The sequence below is a fragment of the Glossina fuscipes genome, unplaced genomic scaffold, assembly GCF_014805625.2.
Source record: "Glossina fuscipes isolate IAEA_lab_2018 unplaced genomic scaffold, Yale_Gfus_2 1, whole genome shotgun sequence".
NCBI lineage: Eukaryota > Metazoa > Arthropoda > Insecta > Diptera > Glossinidae > Glossina > Glossina fuscipes.
Window position 1 is genome coordinate 8,751,380 of NW_023998415.1, and position 17,619 is coordinate 8,768,998.

At 33.8% G+C, this 17,619-nt stretch overlaps 1 protein-coding gene across 1 annotated transcript; it reads right to left on the reverse strand.

Annotated features, from left to right (window-relative positions):
• Window positions 1-5,902: 5,902 nt before the first annotated feature.
• On the reverse strand, window positions 5,903-17,404 carry LOC119632279 (T-box transcription factor TBX6-like). The gene is made up of 5 exons (XM_038025104.1): window positions 16,976-17,404; window positions 16,705-16,867; window positions 6,680-6,947; window positions 6,474-6,611; window positions 5,903-6,409 (listed from the first exon to the last, which is right to left on the reverse strand). The coding sequence occupies exons 1-5, from the start codon at window positions 17,064-17,066 to the stop codon at window positions 5,903-5,905; spliced, it is 1,167 nt and encodes a 388-aa protein (XP_037881032.1). The 5' UTR covers window positions 17,067-17,404.
• Between the last annotated feature and the right edge of the window lie 215 nt (window positions 17,405-17,619).

The following is a 17,619-nucleotide window of genomic DNA, read 5'->3' on the forward strand; positions in this document are numbered from 1 at the left end:
TAACATTTATACATAACATTTATACATAATATACATTAATATTTTGCAGAGTCGTTTAAAGTGTGAGTGTAAGAATTCCTCTCGATCTATATCGTTCGGTATCGCCCGCGATAAATTAAATTGGTGGTCAAGGTAGTAAGGGCATTATGTATATGTATCGTAAAGTAATGTAACGTAGTGACAACGTGACAACATTTTGTTTTAAAACTTTACATTATTGTGTTCAATCAGGTCAAGCGAATAAAATTAATGTCATTAAATTTTCTTTTAAGTCATCGTATCTCACGAGTCCCACTGTTTTTCATTCAATCATTTAGTTGCTACTAAAGAATGAATAAAAGTAATATTTTTAATTAAAGTTTTGTTTTATTTTCATTCGTATCACAAGCAATAAGGAGTGATGGCGCCACACCGGATTCAACAAATTTTTGGCTGAGAAAAACCCACGGACCGCACACAAATCAAAAAAAAAAAGAAAACAAAATTAGTAACAAAAGCAGACCAACGTTAAAGCTTCAGATCAAGAGAGAAAGCTTATCAAATTAAGCAGCAGCACCAGCAGCAGCATAGTATGCCACCACAGCAGCAGAGCGGACAAATGTTAAGCATGTGTCTTCAAACTACACCTTTTCGTTTACCATAAACGAATAACTTGTTTTCATTCTACATATATATATATATATATGTGTGTGTGTGTGTATATATGTATATATATATATATATATATATGCTTATATATTTATGTGTGCGTGTTTTATATTATATTTCTTATCACTTTGGATGAGACGCAGGCGAAGAACTACGAAGAAGACCAACAAAGAAGTCCACTAAAGTGAAATGGAGGAGTACATCAATGATCATTTTTTATCATTTGAAAAGCGACAAATCTGTCTCCCTTGTAACCAATATTAAATACCACGAAATATGCGTGTGAGCCAGCTAACGTGTATACGAGGAATCAAGCTGATTGACTACTTTACCGAGCATGTGTATGCTTGTATAATATATCGATGGTGGCGGCGGCAAACTTTAAACATTTATTTAAAGCCGTCAAACTGCTGCTCATAATGGATGTCTTATCACACAGAAATTGTTTCGACTACCGCTTCGTAATGCGTGTGTGTATGCGCATACGTATACATATATATATATATATATATATATATATATAGATATGCGTCCGCATATAGGTAAGCTCGATGTTCGATATTCGTTAAGGAAAAAGTGGCAACGTATAACATTAAAAGGCTTAAGATACCGCTTAACTTAATAATTGTTTACCGCGCGAACTGTTTGAGTGTATGTCACGTAGGCATCCGTTACGAGAGACATATCCTCAAATAGCTAATAATATTCAAAGTTAAATATTTTAAATTTCTTCTATCCTACTTGTTACCTCCTTCCATGCGTATAAATAAAAAATAAAATAAAATTTTAATTTAATACAAAATCTCGCCGAAAATCGTTTCAGCTAATCTCATATTCTATCTCAGCTACTATTGTTGTTGCGTATGTGCAGGGCATTCAAGATCCATTTCAAGCTGAATGCATCGATTTTTCACTTGTTATGCTATATATATATATATATATATATATATATCGACATCATTTCAAGCATTTACTTGGGAAAAAAATGTAGCGACTGTCATACTAGTACTAGAAATGTTTTACACACGCATACATATCCCCACGTTTATGAACACACAAGCACCTACACGCGCGCGCGCGCAAGCACGTACGCGCACATAGATATATATAGTACGTTAACGCTTTACAACCATAATTCTATCACGAATTCTTTTAACACAAATAGTCAGTCATCTACCGTATGGTACGGTTATTGATCATTGATATAAAGTATGAGTATGTTTAGGTGCGTGTGTGGAGCATCTTTAAAAGAATTTATGAGCTTTTCATGTTTTCTATGGCAAGTGTGGCATTTGTGGTATTATAATGAAGTGTTTTCGTTTTTTTTTTTCCTCTTTCTTCTTCTTCTTCTTCTTCTTTTCCTTTTTTTTCCCCATATTTTTATATCCCGTTTGTCTCATCGCTACTACAAGTCATCTCATTTTGATCTCTCTTCTGATTCGATTAAACTTATCCAGTGAGGTGGTTCATATGTTTTTCTTATAGAGAACGCTTGACTTCTTTAAACGTAATCAGGCTATGGCACTATGCTATACTAAATATTATTATTATTATTAATATTAGAATTCATTTACCCAGAGAATAAATTCTACGACTAAAGTCTTAAAGCACTAGCATCTAAGGCTATCGGCTTTATTAGGAACTCAACTGCATTTGAGATTCGAATCCACGACTAGTGAATTGTTAGTCGAGACTCTGCCTACTTGGACACTCAAGCGGATATACTAAATATAATACAGATTATGTTTTATCAGTTGCGAATTGAGTAGAATTTTAAGCTGATCAAGAAAATGTGTATAGACATTGAGTCGTTTACGATATTCTTCACATTACTGTCGTATGGCGATATATGTTATTCATTCAGCGATTTTTGTCGCTGTGAATATGTGAAAATTGCACATTTTTTTTTCTCAGACAACGATATATTGAACACACAACGTTATTCGGCGAATGCTCGTAGAAATGATCCAATCCAATTCACCTACAGTGGGGTTCGCTTATGGATTAGAATGCATTGGTATGTGTAAATTATACCGACCTGTAACCTTATAGGCAGAGATACAGGCAGACAGACGGATAGACACTTGTCGGAAAATGATTACCAAACGATCGGTATAATTAAATGTCGGTTTATTGTATGGTTATAATAAAGCGGAATATTTTGGCTGTAGCGACGCCTGGACAACAAAATTTAAAGCAATGAACGCAATCTTTCATCACCTACCTTAAATAACCTACAATGCAGTTAGTTAATATAGTTTGTGGCGATGAATGCGTCATCTAATGAAAGATTTGATATTTTGCGGATAAAATATTCCGCCCATTGTCTATGTACTTGCGTGTATACTATTATATTCGATACAACCGCGTTATGTAACTTGAATATTGGCTAAGTAAGAAGAAGAAAAAGAAGAAGTGAGAAGTAAAAAGAAGAAGAAAAAACAAATAAGAAAATTACATTCGGCTGTGTCCGGATCTTTGACATTCATTACCATTCACTTTTTGTCATATTATGTTACTATCTCACGTTGCGGTAGCAGCATAAATTTCGTATTGCAAGCCATTATTGGTTGATAGGTATAAAGGAGTTTTAAAGTAGTTCCCTTTGGTGAACTACTACTAATCGGTTTCAATTAGATTTAGTGGAAAAAATTAAAAATTTGATTACGTATAAGTTTATGTGGGCGTGGCCATTTTGTTTCATTTTTACGCAGACAATGTTATCTTCATGTTCATTGCTTATCTTAAGAGTAATCAGTTGAAAGCGTCACAAACTGAACTGAATCAAATGAAAATTTAATCAATTATAGCTCCGTGGTGGCGTGGAAGTCCTTTTCCATTTTTCAAACGTGAACAGTAGGGTCGTTCATAAAATAATTTGAAAAAAGTTTAGTTCCCTATCTTATCTGCGTACTGGAACGTTCGATATTTCTGAGAGATTGTCAACAGCATACATCCATGCGGACACACAGACAGACATACTGAGAGACAGACATCAAGAATATAAATTCTGCGAATCTTACCTTTGGCAAAATGTATTTACAGAAATACAATAATGAATGTTTACCAATCATTACTGCGTCATGTGGTAAACGTATGCGATGATCGAGATCGTAAAGCAGACAAAATAAATTAAGGAAAATGTATCGAGAAGAAGTCCTCTCCAGAGCTTATTCGTTTCACAAGACGCTAAAAGCTAGCAAAGAGCGTAAGCCCTTGTGCTTAAGTGATGCGCTTGTTTAGCGAACTAACTGCATAACCGAAGCATTAGAGCGCCTAATATTGATAATGATTAGCGTGTAATTCTCTGTAAGGAGTTAACTTAATTCTACTTCCCAAGCAGACCTTGAAATGTGTGAATGGGTGATTTGATGCATGGACGACGGTTCAGCTAAACAATAAAATGGCAATAGAATAAGTTGTAGTAGAAGTTTTCGTTCAGGTTCGTTACGATGGAGTTGAAGTTTTCTTTCCATTATTTTACGAAAGCGAAAACGCATTTTTCCATAGACAAGTCATTCTTATCTGTTTCGGGTAATTTTGTTATTATTATGTAATAAAAAATTTAATTTTATTGCACGTTTCCTAAAAGAATAAATAAAACTCTTTGTTTAATTTAGTTTTATCGAAAAAAAGGTAAGCATTTCAATTGTTGTTGTTGTTGTTGTTGTTGTTGTTGTTGTACGAAGTCTGAATACAAACATCTTTAGCCTATAAATTAGAAACTAGTGCTCGAACTCACAGATGTTGAAATCATATATGGCCAAGATCAAGATTATCTTGCGTTAAAGCCAAGCCAGTTATTGAAAACAAACAAGCTTTAGCTTTACATCGGCTTTAACACAAAGACCGCATATTATACAAAATCGTTTCGATAGGGAAACACGCCACGAAGTTTTTCGCCAACCCATTACTATTCTTACTTACAGTAAAAGCTCTTTATTCGGGTTTCCTTCATTCGCGTTTCAATTCCCATATTCGCAGCTATAAATTTCTTTAATAGCGGATTAATGCAGGCCTTTAAACTCTATTACATTAGACGAATCTTCAAAATCATATTGGATACATAGCAAAATGCATTGTAAACGTAAAAGAATTATTGGAAGAACTGAAGCCACACACATTGAAGTCATGCTGAAAAAAATTGTGGCCTGCTTTGACTGCGGAAAATTGCGAAGAATTCGTGCAATTTCAAACTTTGACTGCAAGCATAGACGAAATCGCGAATGGATTAGGACGAGATGGGTTCGAACAGATAGAATCAACATCCTGACATTCAGGAATTGCTTGAATCGCAAGATGAAGGTTGGACTGAACGCGACTTGGCGGAAATATTAAATTCACCGCCCATTGAAGAAGAGTCTTCAACAAGCACTGCAAACGTGACATTTAATTTGAAAAGTCTTAGTGAAGTTAGTTAAGAATGGCATATGAGCTACGCGATTTCTTTATGAACATTGATTCCATCTATGAAACGAAGTCTTATTTTTGAGAGGCAAATTGCTAATGCGACTGCTGCCTATCAGTCTGAATTAAAGGAGCTTTTAAAAACTGCCAAGCAAGAGAGAATTGCAAAATGCTTCAAACCATTGCCTAAGTCTTAAGATATTATCTATTATTATTATTATTATTAATTTCGCCAGAGAAATAAACTCTAAAACTAAACTCTTAAAAGCACTAGCATCTAAGGCTATCGGCTTTTATTAAAAACTCTACCGCACTTGAGATTCGAACCCACGACCATTGACTTGCTAGTCGAGATTCCTCGCCTTCGGCTACTCAGGCGGATGAGCCTTAAGATAATTAATCAAAATGTTCAAAAATTTCAATTAAATTGATTTTTTTGTATATTTGATTTCTTTTTTTAATTGTGTCACTTAGGAACGTATCCCCTATAATCCCATATAAATTACCATTCCGTCTTCACGGTTTCTGTATTTGCGGCATATTTCCGGAACGTATACCCCGCGCATAAAGAGCTTTTGCTGTATTTTGATAGATGTATGTCTCAGCTACAGTTCACATAAGTGGATGAACTCTCTCTGAGTGTGTGAATGAAAAAAAAAAAAAACCAACAAACTATTCCGTTTAGTTTTTTATTAAAAAATTAGTTACGTATAAGTTAACACTTGATCATGAATATTTACAATTTTTAATTAAAGTATAAAAAAAAAAAAAATATAGAAAAAATTTTAAGGATTTAACACAGTATCGATAGAAGTTGAATATATATATATATATATACATATTCACTTCAATAGGCCAGTATGGCGGAAATACTAAAATTGCTTTTCTTTTGCGACGGGGACGAAGAACTCGACGAAGCGGATTCGCGATTATCATCAATGGCTGCTTTAGACCTAACATGATTAGCTGATTTATATTCTAAGATTTCCGAAGGATGATGAGCTCTTATCAAATTTGGGGATTGTCCGTTGTAATAAGATTGATGGCCTTGGTATGGATCATGATAAAATGAGCTTAAATGTGTCATAAAGTACGTGGAACCGAAACAATTATAAATGTTCTCTTCGTCCATAAACCCGTTAAGTGAAGAACGAGTACGTTTTTGCAATGACTCCCCATTAGTGCTGCTAAGACGATCATCATCCAAGTGCTCCTCTTGTTGTGACGCTTGTGCCGAATGCAACGATGAACTACTTCCGGCCATTAGTTTGCGTTTACATTTCGACTGTCCCGTTTCACGGAAACCTTTTGCAAACGGGTTATTGTCGATTTTTAATTTGGTAATGCGATCATTCTGCAAATCAATGAATTATATGTAAAAAAAAAAAGGCATAAAAACATATAAACATATAACTGACCTGATAGGCCGTCACCGCGATAAATTCAGTTTCAGGAAATATGAAACTTTGTTGTGGCGACCAAGGCAATTGTGTTAGATCGCTGGTCTTTATTATATGCAAGCGCGGCTGATATTTGTGCATACTTGCCAGAACCATCTATTTTAATAGAAACATTGATTGACATATAAATATTTCTATATTTCTCTCGTTTGTATTGAACTTACGTGACCGTTATTATCCAAAGTATTGTTGGTTAGTTTTACTTTATTAAAAAGTACGGCTTGAGTTTGCCAATGCGAACCCGACGCTGGACTGTCGGGATGTAAAAACATACGCTGAGGAGATTGCGGTTCAGCACCACCGGCCGCCACCCATTGCGAACCGGAAAACTTGTAACGGCAATCCCCGATCGGTAACATCTCCAATAGCAAACAATATTGGGCGTCGTCCTCCAGACCAGTCACCGTTGCGCGCATCGACGGAAACATACGCCTTCATCAATAATCAAGAAAAAAAAAACAGAAAAAAAAAAACTCATTCACTATAAATTGATAATAAACAATGACTTGTGATGAACATAATAACATCTCGGTAGCTTTAAAGCTTGGGAAACTTAGGAGAAGCAAATAATTATTGCTTTGGCAATTTGTGATAAAACAGAAACTCATGCACTTGCAATATTCTAAAATGATCTCGTTGTCAACATGACCTGCATTGCTCTATATTTCGAATACTTATCTAAAAGAAAATTAATGAGATTTCTTGAGAAATTGTGTTCCTCTTTAACATCTGAGTCGAACGAATACTTCTTCTATATACCTAAAGGATATGTAGCCGTAAGTTGGTAAAGTTAGCTAAAGTTGGATATTTTACGTGTCTTGTACAAATGAAGGCAACACATTATTGCATTCTTTCCCAGGTTAGGTAAGTTTGTCGGCAACTTATGAAAACTTTTCACCGGGGTTTTCGCGTCAATCTTACTATTAATTCTTATGCTTGCGTATATCGCAAACAAAAAATAATGAAATGAAATATGAAAAGAATTGAAGTTGAAATGACTAACCTTTACGTCAAATGGAGACTAAAGTTTGAAAAGAAGTTATTTTTTAACACACAAAAGCAATACAAATTTTTGTCGCACCGTTTCTTTCTCTTCGCCAGATCTAGATCTAGCTTTGATTTGCATTTCTCCTCAGTCGAAATGAAAAAAACGACAGCAGCCTTAGCTAAGTATTTTAGAAATATTGATGAGGATCACTTCAGAACTAGGAGACTCATTAATATACGCAGTTAGATTGCTTAGCCACGAAATTTTTGCATTATTTGAGCTAAGTAATATTAAATAAACTTAACTTTTTGATCCCTTCAAATATTAAAAGTTGGAAACAATCAGAGAAAAAACAAAACGCAAAAGGAAAAATTATATTTGTCTTAAGGCGAGGATAAGCCCAAGAGTGTCCGGGTGAAAGTGCCAAAATGCCAAATATATATATATATATATATATATATATATATCACTTTGAATCGTAAACGAAAAAAGGCGTAAAACAATGGACTGTGAGAGTCGATTGCCAAGATGTTGAGAACAATCCCGTGTGCTGACAAGACATCCTCCAATTCAACACCAAGAGAAAAGTCTTTGCGATCATGATTGATCTTATGATTAAATTATTGACATTTCGACAAAGTTTGATTGATTGCCTTTGATAAGGGAAAACAATTAATTGCGATTGTTATGGAAAATTATTGCAGTGTTTTGCGGATGAAATTGAAGAAAAAAAGACACCCGAACTTATCGAAAAATAAAGTGCACTATCCCATCGAGGCAGTGTCCCAGCTCATACAACCCTCACCGCAATAGCGTCAAGATCAAATAGTTAAAGTGGAAATTGATTCCTCAAGCATCTGATTTGTCAGGTGTACACATCGTTTGGATGATTTCCTCTTTCGAAATTTTATAAAAATGGCTTAGTAGTAAAATCTCTGCCGAACGATGCAGCATCGAAGCCTGCAATTGGCAGACCTTTTTGGGAATTCCGCGATTCCTTCCTATAATTAAGGCATTGAAACTATGAAACAACACTGGAGAATGTGTATTGAAATTATGTTTAAAAAGTAAAGATACCTCATTTTCCTCGAATTTTTCACATTTTCTCGTTTCGTTTACTTTGAACTACAATTAGTTTCTAAATCAATCCGATTGCAAGATACAGCGAATTCATATCGATTATCTTTCAAATCATATTTTTATACGATTTAATAGGATCTCTATTTATATAGCTTTCAAATGACTGTTGGCGGGCGGACTATGGAATTCAATTTAGAGAGAATGATAAGGAGATATGCGGGATTATGTTTGTGCTTTTAATCGTAATCGTGATTTCTCAAACGATACTTCGACAGACAAACGCACAAACGGGCTGACACATAGATCGGCAGACAGACAGATAGACAGACAGCAACATACGTCTAAATTGATTCCGCTATTCCAGATTTTTGTTACGCAATTCTATGCGTTACATATATTTGCTACATTAAATGTACGCCCTGCAGTCAGGGGTTAGTTTACTCTCTACAACGAAATGAATTCATTTTATTTTATGGAAATTAAAGTACCATAATAACGGCATATTTCCCTCTAAATAAGAGAAACGAAAAGCGATAGCAAGAGAGGCCGAGAAACACAGAGAGCGAGAGAAGAGGGAGGGAGCTATAAAGAGAATCACGTAGCACACTACACGAGGACGAGAAAAACTTAATACAAAACTTAATGAATCACAAAATACTTCTGAATACTGTTATCATTGATTGATGGTTGATCTTTTTTGAATATATTTTGGACTTTATATTCGTCAATACTTTGCGTTATAAATAATATGATGGATTGAAGGCATATTTATTTGTAAGCGCACAAGTGTGAAAAACTTGCATAAAACTTTGGAACAAACGCGTAGCTTATTCGAAGTCAAGCATTCATATCAACTCGAACGCCAAGCGGGATTCCTTGAAAAATAATCTGAATAGAGCGAACTTTGCATGCAAGCCGTTGTCACGTTATGCAAATACACGATGCATTGTAATGATGAATTTTCATATGATTTTTATCAACGAAATTCTTCAATGTTTTTGACTGGCAATTAGTCTTTTGCGAAGTTATGTTAGCTTTAATTTTTTTTATAGGTGCAAAAAGCCTGGAGTTTCAAAACCGATGTAATGAAAATCAAAGAATCAAACCTTTGATTGTATGAATATTTAGATGGTTGAGAAAATTTCAACAATATATATACACACACACACACACACACACACACACACACACACACACACACACACACACAAACCGCCATTTATATGAATTCGGGCGGAATGAACATTACACGGCGAATAAGCAAAGAAAATGCTCCCACACTTTCACGCTGGAATGAATTTCAAACGCAAAGGCAAACGCATTTAGGAAAAGTTTACGAGAGATTAATGGCGCACAAGTATTTATGACGTATTACGTGCGTGCTTAAATATAAGTATGAATTCGTATTAAATTTAAGTTTTAAGTGTTAAATGCTGTAAAAAAAACTCCACCTTACCCTTATAGGTTTGCGTTGCAGCAAAGTTGAATACAAAAAAAAAGAAGAAAACCTTAAAGCCTGTTATGCAGATTTACACCAACTTGATGTGTGGTCGTTATTCACTATTGCTCTTTTCTTGAATTCTTAATGAACTCATTAACCACCGAGTTGAACACTATACATATATACATGTGTATATATTTATATGTTCCCATATCCATATGTTCTTTAGTCTTTTTCTGTCACCTATCTCTTTGTATGTTAATTTTACCGTAGATTAAAATTAACTTAACTGACACCGAACGCAACTCATATATATATATATATATAAATTCATATAATATATATATATAAATTCATATAATAAATAAAATTGATTGTATAGGTATGTGTACGTTCGTACTAGTGAAAACAGTTACAGATAATTAATATTAATTCTTATGATCAATGCTGTCCCTTTTTACTCTTGTGTTTTTTTTATTTTCTGTTTAAGTTTTTCTCTTTTCTTGGATATCTTGTCGCCTTGAGAAAAGTGTGAAATCTCAGGTAGTCTAGTGACCCTTTTTAACATCATTTAAGTTAATTGTTAGTTGCTTGTTGTTTGCGGCTGCTGCTGTTATTCAGTTGTGATTGTTCTTGCTTTCTGTCTTGTTCATATTTCATATGGGAAAGTATTCAGTTCTTATATTGTCAACACTTTTTTATTTCACTTTGGTGTTCGAAACAGTTCGCTCAAACAATAGCGTTAAAGTAAGTGCTTACTGTGCTGCAGTATGCATGCAACTATACAAGCATATAAGTATTCAAACAATTTTTTTGGGTTTTTAGTTTTTTTTTTTTGGGTGTGTGAGCATGTCCAACAAAGAAGGACCTAATGCTGTGTTATGATTTCACTGGCGCCAACTTTGAAGTTTTGTCTCTTTTTTTCCTTTTCTCACATTTCTTCTGTCATAATAAAGGCACACACTTAGTCAAAAGTCAATTAAGGAAAAAAAAAATTATATATGTCTGTTAAAGCGCTTGGGGATAAAAATATAGTTTACCTTACGGTATATTTTGCATAACCAAATACATTTCCTTATGTTTGTAATTTAATGACATCTAACAAAAATCGGCGGAGACGCCGAACAATAGCAAGACAACTTGATTAGCGAATTTCTTCATTCATAACCATAACAACAACTGAATTTTTCGAGAATTGTATATCAATTTTATCGGTTTATGCGGATGAGAATGCAATTTATTTGATATTCTACAGATACGCCGGGGCATTCAGTTTCGACCGGGAGCAATTTTAATGGTGACATCAGTTCTAATGAACTTAATTTTTTTTATAGAGGTATAGGTTACAAATAATGTCCTTACAGCACCGCCATCCTCTTTCCCTTTTTCCTTAAAATTTAAACAAAACAACAACTTACAACATGCGATACATGCGGTGCATGAAATTGAAAGATTATATTAAGATGCTCGCCTAGCTGCCCCCTTTTTATACCCTACACCAATATATTAAGTTTGTGCGGATGTATGTAACACGCAGAAGGGCTTGAAATAAGCCAAATTTTTATTATACTGATCATTTTCGGAATCGATCTGTCTGTCCATCCATCTGTCTGCCTGATGTCGTCTGTCTATATAAATTCGCTTTCAAGCTACAAATCGCAATTTTTGAGATATTTTGATGAAATTTGGTACACGGACGTCCTTCAACCCAAGGACGAAAGCCATTGAAAATGGTTTCGATATTTTGAGAAATCCTTGTATGGAAGAAAATTGCAATTTTCAAAACGCACTTTTGTAATAGTATTTGGACATATCATATTGATATGGGAACTTTGTTTCGGCTGGGGCAATTTCTTCAAGCCTCTCTCATAAGACCGTTTCTACGAACATGTACTCTTTATACGGTAAAAAAGACTACTACTACTTTTCAATATTTCATGGTGAAAATTGCTATTGACATTGAAATCAGCATTACGGAATTTGGATCACGCAGATCTATTGTAAGGATTGTTAAAAATAGCCTGAAAATTTTCAATAGTCATAGATATTTAAATAAAGTAAATTAAGATATGTCAGTTGAAGATTACCTTCACATGTTGTCGGCAGTCTCCCCTTTACCCCGTCCTCTACAAATTTCAATTTTAATTATGGTATGAATTTCATGGTACATGCCATCCTTTTGCCATTATTTTTACACTATCTGCCTCTCTTGCTCTGCTCGCGGACACTCATGCAAACAATTCCATGCAGGCCCCAATAAAATATGTGATGGAACAGTTATTTAGTTAGTGATTTGATCAATGTCAACAATCAAGGTCGTTGTAGGTTCTAAATCATCAATAGAGCTTAGAGAGGTGCGAAGAACCGTACGCTAATACATGTTATCTTAGAATTGTCATATAGGGCACCACCTACCTACTCTCGGCCTCTTCTTAAGAATACTCCCCATTAAAACAAAACAATTCGCTAATTAAAAGTAGATAGAGTTTAACGCTTATTAAGATATAACGATTGAAAAGAGAGGCGTTTACAATAAAAAATAACCAAAAAATGTTACGGTATATGAAACGGCTGAAACAAAGTTTTAACGACTAAAACGTAGTCTAGATAAATACAACTAAGAATGATGGCTTCAAAGTGCGCGATAACGCGAAACCACGCGAAGAACGAATTAACTCCAAACTTAGCTTCACTTTGTATTTTTCTAGTCGCTTGGTTACAGCATGCATTACCCGACTTACTTAATACATCGATTTATTATGAATGAATATATCCTTTATTTTATATGTAGTAAGAGTGATTTCGGGTAGATTACTGTAAATTTTCCAAAAAAAATTTTTTTTTTTTTTTTTTCTTAATAGAAGTTTTGAAACCTCTAGAATACGTGGGAAAAAATCATTACCCGTAACAACATGTTCTCTTAGAACGTTCAGGATTCTGCGTAACGAAAATATCATGGACATAGCGACTACTTAAAAAATCATGAAGGCTTGGAAGATGGATGTTGGTATGCAATCATAAAAATTATGCATTAAAGTCGATGCTAACCGGATCAAGAAATCTGAGTGGTATTTGATAGAAGCCGCAAAACAGGGAGACTGTAGTACAAAATCTTCAAGAAAAGCTAAAGAGGAGGAATATTTTAACTTTGAACGGCAATTTTATGGCCTTGGAATCGCAGACTAATAGAAAAAATTAATAAAAAAATATATTGTGGTCAAAAAACAAAAGGTCGAACACGTTTATCTCGAAATAAAAATTTTCAAAATCGGCAAGCAGCATAACTTACCCCAGCTCCATTTTTTTTTATTCGAACTTTTAGCTGTTGCTTCATATCAATATTCTCTAGGAAAAGACGTGGGATTTTTTCGATAAATTAATTTAAACATTTGTTATTAATGAAAAAGTGAAAGAGTGTCCTTTGTTTCGTCGAAAATTTCACTCTTTCACTCAAACATTTGCCAATTATACAAAAATTAATAATTTCAAAAAAACCCTTTATGCTTCACTACATCTAAGAATGTAGATGAACTGCTCTTTTTTCATTTTCAATTCCAATTCGGACCAGTTATGCTACTTGCCGTGGAGCCCCTTGACCTAAAGATATCTGCAGATAGTGTTTGCGATGTTGCCATTTTTTAATATTTTTGCAAAAATACTTTTTTTGCAAAAATACTTTAATGTATGCTTGATATCTTCGTCATATCTTATTATTCTCCTATTTTCTCCTTTCGTACCAAAATAAAAAAAAGACAGTGGCTTACCTACTTAAGAATACACCACAGTGTCCGAAAAAACAAAGCTGATTTGGCTTACAAGCCTCTAAAAATCGTTATTTATCCATCCAAAACCATTTCGTCGCCTTCATAACAATCAAAAAATATTTCTTGTTAACAACTTGGCTTGGCGGAAGGCGTCCATAGCAGACAATATCACGATCATTGAAGAAAACTGTTAACATTACGCTTGGATGTTTCAGTGACTTGCGCGCGGTTTTTTCAGTCTTGGCCCGGCATTGATCAGTTGATTGGCGGGTTGTTTCCCGGTCGTATGGGTAGACCTCAGTCACACCTCCCGCAATAATGCATTTCCTGACTGGCGGATGGTTAAAAATCTTGTCTTCACACACAAAAAAAAAAAACACATTTTGTATCGCATAAAACCAAACGCAGCTGAACGCATTATTGGCGTTTATCATGTGAAATTTGAGATTGGGCCGCAGGCTTAGAAAGAAAATTGATTTGAAAATAAATAAAGGGTTTTGAGGTTATAAGCTTTATTTTTCGGACCCAGTATAATATGATTGGAGGAAAAATTGTGCATTTCCTTTGCTTATACACTACGAAAACTTTTCATCATAGCAACAAAGTTTATTATACGATGACATTTAATTCGAGAGCAGCAAGCAATGGAAAATTTAGAATCATTTCACCGTTTCACGCTTACTGTGAACTGATATGAGAAATTAAATCGATTAACTCTTTCTTATCTCATTCAAAAGGGTTGGCGTGGCATTAAATGCTTTTTTTTTCCTAATAATAAATAGTTGATGGAATGATTTTATTACTACTAACGGTAAATAGATGTTTTTTTTCCAACTAGAAGGGAAAAATGGTATTTCATGCGATTTTTTTTTTTTCTTGTTTTTTTTTTTGTATAACATCCATGAATAACCTTCAAAACGTCCATCTATTCTAAATCCACAAAAGATTTTGGTAACATTTAGCCACATCGTGCCAATTATGAAAATTTAAGATCATAAATATTTGAAATGTTTTTTTTTTTTTTTTTTTTTTTTATATATTACGTGTTTGCGTTAATTTCGATGGGAGACTTCTATGGGTAAAAATGATAAAGAAATGGGAAATACCAGTGCACATAACGATTAAATTCGATAATAAATAAATAAAAAAGTAAAAAAAAAAGGGAAGTATAAGTAATTGCTTTAGCTTTACCTCATCGCCGCTAAGCGGTACAAATGTCTTTTTAATACCTTTACGTATTTTTAGCGGCTGTTGTCATAGCGACATTGTCTTGAATGGTTATACATATATATATGGCTATAGGTGATTAGACTTAGATGCGGACAAAACTCGAAGAAACTGACAACAGTGTGTTCAACATTTCATCTCGGAAGCAGTTTGTTTATTAAAGCCATGCACGAAGCATCCTAAGTTTTAGTTAAGGTAAATAAGTGCCAGCATCACGTTGGCCCCTTTAACAGTAATAAATGATATTCGATGCTCTCTGCTTTTTTTACATGACGGGCGGCTCTTTTCATATGAAAATGTGTTTAGAAAGGTTACGCGAAGAATGTATGGAAATTCTTAGCTTGTATAAAAAATTGCTGGTAGATAAGAAGGTAGCAAATGTTGAGAAACATTAAGGCATCGTTACAAGATGAAAAAAGATCACACTGGCTTAAGGGTACCAATACGTTAAAAAGAAAAGTTTCTTATTGCTTTCTATGGGCAAATGATTAAACGTAGTTTTGTGCATTCATTTCTTCTTTTGTGTTTCATTTTTTAGAGAAGAAAAAAAAATTCTTTTTTATTTACATTCATTTATTAAATCGGCCAAGTAAAATATTACATCGGTGTTACTATTTTCATATCTTCAAGATGAGCTTGTAGTCCAAATGTCAACCGGCACTGTTTACAGTGCGCTAACAGAGAGAAGCAGACTAGCAAGCGGAGTTAGCAAGTTTTCATCGCCCTATTTCGTGTGAAATGGTACAATAAAAATTCAACCTAACATGTTTAGCATAAACATAAAAATGGCAAACAAACAGCTTCGAATGTAACGCATAACTATAACACTGAATAGTGAAATTTTTTGTGTGCATTTTAATTATACCCTTAAACTAAGGGGTGAGTTTTTGTGTACTCACTTTCTCACTTTCGGCAGTTTTGCCAATTAGAGCCAATTCTTACTTCATTTTAAATAAAGAATTCTTTTTGCATGAAAGTCGTTACATTTTAATAAAAGATTTCATTTTAATTCACTCAAATAAGAGCCGTCTCTCTCGTTTGGCTTTTGACGAGCGATCTTCATAACAAGACAACGATATACGGATGAACTAGCTAGGCAAAATCAGAAACTCACAGAAAGTGCTAAACATTAGATTTCATAGACTTTCGAAGGTGTGTTTCCGTTTATTAAAAAAGTGCATAAAGAAAATTAATTAACGTTCGTCATAATCGTTAAGTGGAAGCTGTAAATATGTTTATTACTTAGTGTTAAATTTCCCGCTTTATTCCACATTGGTCTTAAACACATTGGTTTAAATATATCACATAAACGCACAACGTATTCCTTCATCGACGGTCTAAGGTAAGCTAACATACCTCAGGAATATTGCTTTTAATCTTAAAAAATTCATTCAAATTTAACAAATATTTATTTAGGTCTTTCAATTAGGTGCAAAAAAAAAAAAGAGAAGACTTTAAGAATTTTTTTTTTTTTTTTCCATTTCTAAAGAAAAACAATATTGTTTGTTTTTGTTTTTTTTTTTTCATTTTCATTCTTTACAATTCTCAAGGCGTATAGGGCGCCAACTAATGTTTGATTTAATGAATAAATATTTAACGAGGACTTATGAATAAACATGTAAAGTGCATGTATTTACAATCACTCAAATATATTTCCTCTATGGGAATAAATGAAAACAATATTCTTACCTTCCACTTTTTGTGATAATCATTTCAGTACCGATTTTATGAAATTGTTTCCATAAATCATTATTTTCTAAATTGATTTCGACTGTGCCGGGCAAAGTGGGTCGCGTTGGTATAATCATATGTCGAAATGGCGCTGTTAAAGGCATTATTGATGGAAAGGGATCTTAAAATATAAATGAGAATTAAAAAAAAATAAATAAATAAAAAAAAATGTATTCAAATATTTGTAATAAGCCGGCGGTAATTGATTATCATTTTTCTCTTTACTTACCCGGTATACGTTGCATGACTTGTTGTCGATAAATCTCATAAGCAAGCTGCTGTTGCATTCGACATTCCATTAATTCATGAACATTTAGCATTTTCACTTTCTTTTTTTCTTTCAATCAAACACAAATATATATTTATTTAATTAAATGCTTGTGTGTTGTTAATCAAAAACATCAAACTTAACGAGACGAGATGAGTGATATTTTTTTAGCTTGTAATATTTTTCACGTTAAACGCTTTGATTTCCTTATATATTTGATTTCATAGGTTAAAGGTTTGTCCTTTTTACATTCGCCTATCTAATAGATCACACGATGACACGCATTGACATAATCAATTAAGATTGATTTTTAATTAAAGCAATCAATTGCATTTTGTGTGCACCTAATTAAAATTTGGTTATTATTATTTTTGCGCATATTATCGCATGGATATTTAAGAAATGTACACGCACTGAACGTCTCCCACCTTTTACACTTTTCGTTTTAAAAGAAGCACGCGTTCGCCTGCGCGACTGACTTATATACGTATATTATTTACACATTCACACAAAAGTTTCAAATGAAAGAAGAAGCTAGAAAATGAAATGTTTAGATTTTATATTGATGTTTCTCTCCTTCTCTCAGAAATCGAATAAGTCCTCTC

What these genes read in the sequence shown, in the direction of transcription:
- LOC119632279 (XM_038025104.1), bottom strand. Translation starts at nt 17,066, where the DNA reads ATGCTAAATGTTCATGAATTAATGGAATGTCGAATGCAACAGCAGCTT. An exon ending in AGTCATGCAACGTATACCGG is followed by an intron (nt 16,868 to 16,975) that starts GTAAGTAAAGAG and finishes TTATATTTTAAG; the next exon opens with ATCCCTTTCCATCAATAATG. An exon ending in TCGCGGTGACGGCCTATCAG is followed by an intron (nt 6,410 to 6,473) that starts GTCAGTTATATG and finishes ATTGATTTGCAG; the next exon opens with AATGATCGCATTACCAAATT.